The sequence below is a fragment of the Cyprinus carpio genome, chromosome B10, assembly GCF_018340385.1.
Source record: "Cyprinus carpio isolate SPL01 chromosome B10, ASM1834038v1, whole genome shotgun sequence".
NCBI lineage: Eukaryota > Metazoa > Chordata > Actinopteri > Cypriniformes > Cyprinidae > Cyprinus > Cyprinus carpio.
In genome coordinates this window covers 18984828-18990197 of record NC_056606.1, presented here as the reverse complement: position 1 = coordinate 18990197, position 5370 = coordinate 18984828, and the positions used below count along the sequence as shown (strand labels likewise).

General features: G+C 40.1%; 1 protein-coding gene across 1 annotated transcript; it reads right to left on the bottom strand.

Moving 5' to 3' along the window:
• Nucleotides 1-1978: 1978 nt before the first annotated feature.
• On the bottom strand, nt 1979-4903 carry LOC122138629 (trace amine-associated receptor 13c-like). Its single transcript, XM_042732038.1, has 3 exons — nt 4795-4903; nt 4596-4732; nt 1979-3198 (listed from the first exon to the last, which is right to left on the bottom strand). The coding sequence occupies exons 1-3, from the start codon at nt 4901-4903 to the stop codon at nt 2125-2127; spliced, it is 1320 nt and encodes a 439-aa protein (XP_042587972.1). The 3' UTR covers nt 1979-2124.
• Nucleotides 4904-5370: the final 467 nt, after the last annotated feature.

The window sequence follows — 5370 nt, the reverse complement described above, 5'->3', positions numbered from 1 at the left end:
GATTTGTTAAACATTATGTAATGTTTGTTAATGATATATTAATGAAAGTTATTATTAAGTTTTACCCAACATCGTTCTTCCACCCCTCCTTCAGCCGTTTTACAGCAATACAGCTCTAGTGCTTCGTAATAATTCTCAATAGTTACTTCTACAGTCCAGAAGCCTCGTCCAGCGCCACTACCTCACAAGGTGCAGTCTGGACTCCTTCAACCTTCAATTCTATTTCCAACTGGTCTATATTATACACTCCTGTATTTTGGAGATTACTATCCACTCCTCAGATACTCTCATCTTCACCCTTTGAAGAAGCAAACTGACCCTTTAGGAACATCGTTTCCTATCTACATCTGTCCATACTCCTACTTTTAGGCACCACTGCATCAGGTAGTTCTGTGGTGGTGTACGATGTCCAGACTCCTTTTGAATCTATTTCCGAATGTGTCCGCTCTTGACACGCAGGCCAATCACTTCCTAAAGATCCTCTTTTCCTTACTGAAACTGGAAACTGGCCACAAGATTTAGCAACATCAGCAACCAGATGTGGAATCTCCGATGAGACTATCGGAACCCTTGGCCACTGGTCATCTCGAGCATACCACACCTACATCCGCAACAGTATTAAGTTCTCTGTCAAGCACAAGCTTACCTCAGCTCTTCCCAACTGAGGGGGGTCCTAATCATCTGGCCTAAATATACAAACAAGATGATACCCCCTTCCTGAGTCGCTCTGGGCCATCAATTCCAGACGTCCAGATCAACCTGACCATCATATCCCCTTTAACTTCTCATCCTCTTCTAAATCATCCCTAACATTCTGGACAATAAACTATTATTTTATGTATTTGGTTGTGGTGTGGTCCTTGCTTGTGAAGCTGTATTTAATTTTAAGGTCAAATTCTTTTTTTTTTTTAGTGTAGCTGATGGACATCAGTGATTCTAGACTAGCAGTGAAATCTTGTTTACCAGTTCTTTTGATCAATGCTACAATTGTATGCAACTAACAAATCTGTATACTGTCGTACCGATTATGCTTTACATTTGTTTTAATCAATCTTGTATGTGCCTTTATTGTATGGAATACATCAGATATGATGGATTGAACAGTATTTATGATTAATATATTAGCTGCATTGTTGTATCATAAATTTCATGTTGTCATTTGGTTGTTAAGGGTATATATTTATGAGAATGTCATACATTATTTCTGGACTTATATGTCTACATTCTGGAAACCTTTTTCTGTTTGTAAAGAGCTTGAGATTTGAGTGTCACTGTATATATAACACTACAAACTGATGGAAGCCATCGCAGCAGCATGCTGCTTTAACATTATTATACTTCTTTCCAGGGGTACTACATAAACATGAGAAGTGCTAGTAAAACAAAGTTTAACATCTTTCAGCAGGATGCAGTTAAGTGCTCATGGGAAAGATTAGTTTTAAGACTTTTTTATATATATATATATATGTCAGTATATATATATATATATGGGGTTGGTAAGATCATGCCACATATATATATATATATATATAGTCAGGGATTTGGCTGTTGGGGATGGGGTTGGTAAGATCATGCCACCAGCAGTGGACAGTGAATGAAAATGTTTGAAATCTGATCTCTCTGACCTTTCTGGATGGAAAGTAGACTGGTAAGATTGAGGTGAAGTAGGAATGTGCGATGGCCATTCTGTATGCAAGCATCATTGTCTTGAACTTGATGTGAGCTGTAACTAGTAGCCAATACAGAGGTGTGACGTGGGCTCAATGAAGACTAGTCATGCTGCTGTGTTCTGTATTAGTTGTAGAAGTTTGAGTGCAACCAAAAAGGTTTATTTCATGATCATTTAATATTTTCCCTCATACAATGTAAGTGTAAGATATCAGAGACTGTGACTTAAAAATTACATACAGGTTTGGAACAACACAAGGGTACATAAATGATGTCCATTTTCAAAAGTTTGGTTGAACTTTGCCTCAATATTTAGTTATTGTTGATTATTTTATATGTAATTCTTATATCTGAGCATGTGAATACATTTCCCATGCTGTAATTTTTGGGGATTGAACTCCGAGGGTGTCTAGGTAAAAACATAAAATAAAACAAATAAATCCCCACTGTAAAACATTAAAGACGTCCAATGTCCATCAGAGAGGATGCTGGCTGAAAAATTCTAAGAGTTAGAATGTTTTTAACTGATATTCTGAACCAGTGGTAAAATAAAGCATAGACGATAGGATTTAGACCTGAGTTTATATAGATGGTCCATGTTAGAAATGTCAGTGTAGTGGAGGAAACGGTTTTTGTTTGAGAACAGATGAAGAATGGAATCCAGCAAAGCAGATAAGCTGTCACAATGATTCCTAATGTCAGAGCAGCTTTGCTCTCAGTTTTCCTCCTCACTGAAATGTCCATTACACATTTTACACCATTCATTTGAGAGTTAATAACTCTGACTTGCCTCTGCACAACATAAAATATCCTCAAATATGCAGTGATGATCACAGTACAAGGAAATATAAAAGAAACTATTAAATCAATGAATCTCCAAGCAGATGTCATCAAAACAATGCACTGGCCGTAACACAGTATTTTGTCTGACATATTAAAATATCTGTTACTTATTACAAACCAAATAGTGTACACTGAGCAGCAAAACCAGCAGAGACAGATGCTTATTAAAGTTTTAGTTGTAGTCATTTTCTGTGGGTACTGTAAAGGATGACAAACAGCCATATAACGATCCACAGCAATTAATACCAAATTACTAAGTGATGTAATAAGGAGCAACCTAGCTATGATCACAAACAGTCCACAGTAAGTGTCTCCGAAGTACCAACATGTCTCAATTTGCTTGATTCCCTTTATGGGTATCAAAAAAATTCCAACAAGCATGTCGTCCACAGCCAGAGGGAGAATGATCAGGTTGGTTGGAGTGTGAAGCTTCTTGAAGTGAGAGATAGAGATGATCACCAGCAGGTTCAGAAACACAGTCCAGGCTGACAGCAATAATACAAACATATAGGTGATATTATGTTCAAAACTGGAGCGTTTTCCCTTGATACATGATGAGTTGATGGCAGGAAAGCACTCATTAGCCATGAGTAAGTCTCCTCCTGTTAGGAGTTTGTTCTGCTCTCCTTTACTGTGCTTTCTTTTATACAGTGTCTGGATCAGATTGACCAGCCCATCTACCACCCACTCTGATGCTGAATAATTATATAATAATATTCTTTCCCCAACTTTTGATATGATGGATACACAGTCTAAGATTTATTTCTTTTTAAAATATAATATAGTAAATCAGAATTAAATTTATTCTTGTAAGCATCAAATAAATTATTTATAATAATTAGTAACATGTCTGTCACAAATCCTACTAACTTCTGTTCACTCACCACCAGAGGTCACCCACTCACTACATGGACTCTCACACTACACAGACTGTTCCACTATACCCTGGACTACATTTCCCATCATCCATTGCACTGATTGCACACAACTGTAACCAATCACATGCTCACCTGAAAGCTATTACACACACTATATAACACCCACCCAGATTCTGCTGAAGTTGTCAAGTATTGTTCTGCATGTTTCACTCTCCTAGTGTTAGCCACGTTACCGAGCCATTTTGTGGTTTCTGATTATTGCCTGTTTATCTTGGACTAACCCTTTGCTTTTCTGTTTCGGACTGTGTTTGCCATAGTGTGTTTGGCCATAGTACACTATTCTGATCTACCGGACTGTCTTTATAGATAGAGTTTTTTTTTTTTTTTTTGTGATGGCCTTAATCAACCTCTAAGATCTGAGCTTAGACGTGAGGGTCCGCATTTGACATTGAGTTGTTTTTTGGACTTTGCTTTGTTGACTGTTGGCTCTTATTTACCGTGGGTGTCGTGGAGGAATGCAACCCTGCACTCACTCGTGTAATGGTGGTCACACTAGAGCAAGTTCACAAAATGTCGGACACAACAGCGCTCCGGTATGTCACAGCTGCCAATAATGAGTCAAGTTAAGTCTCAGCTGTACTTCATGAGTCAAGTCACAGTAGATTGTGATGAATCAAGTCAAGTCACAGTTGATCTTCCAGAGTCAAGTCAAATCACTGTTGATCTCCCAAAGTCTAATCAAGTCAGTTGCTCTTCCTGAGTCAACTCACATCTCAGCAGTTCGTCCAGAGTCACGTCACATCACAGCTGATCATCCAGAATCATGTCACATCACAGCTGATCATCCAGAGTCACGTCACATCACAGCTGATCATCCAGAGTCTTGTCAGGTCCTTTTTGTTGCACCCAGATCTTCAAGGTCAGCCTTTCGGTATCCCAGTCAGGTGTCTAGTGTGAGGGATGCACAGCTGGTGTCTTCACGCACAGCTGGTATCCCCAAACCCACTCACTATATCCCTTCTGTTCCTGAACTAATTCCCTTGTTTGAAGCGCTTTTCATGAGGGGAATCGCTTTATGTTGCATTTGGGCTGCGTACACCACCACAGAACTGCCTGATGCAATGGTGCCTACTATGATGTTTCCAGTGGTTGCAGAACCTCCCAAGAAAGTAGAGTTCGCTGCTGTTTCCCCAGAGGTGATGGCACCTGCTGCAGCTTCTCCAGAGGTGGAGTTGTGTGCTGCAGAATCTCCCGAGGCGGCGGCGCTCGCTTCAGCTCCTTGTATGGTGGAAGCACCCAGCATGTCATGTTGTGGTCGAAGGAATCATTGGTGAACGCTGTACCTGTCAGGTTAAAGAGAATGTTAATGAATTTTCCCTGTTTCCTGAGGGTACTGCTGTAGAACCTCCAGAGTTGTCAGTAGTATCCACCTGTGAACTTCCTGCCTGTCCTGTCACGGCTATGGAGCCCGTTAGTGAACTCTTGCTTTGCTCTGAACCGGCCGATGAGGACATCTCTGAACTCTCACCCTGTTCTGAATCAACGTTGGAGTCTGATCATGAACTGTCAGTCTGTCCAGGATCAACTTATGAATCAGGTTTTGAATTCTGTCTGTCCCATTTCCCCTAATAAGGCTATTGTTGAACCGTCTGTCCAGTTCCCAAGAAGAAACCTGTTATCTGCTCCATTAGTCCAGTTGTGAGCCCAGAAACTGTAAATGCACTACATGTTTATCCTGTTAACTTGGTCACTACCATAGAAACCATTCATGAACTGTCTGCTTGCTCTATTTCTCCAAATGTCTGAACTGTCTGTAATGCCATTCCTAGCTAGCGAGTCTGTTCATGAACTGTTTACCTGTCCAGTTCCAATCAGCTAGCTACACCACACCGACTGTTCTACTATACTCTGGTCTACATTTCCCATCATCCATTGCACTGATTGCACAAAACTGTAACCAATCACATGCTAGCCTGAAAAC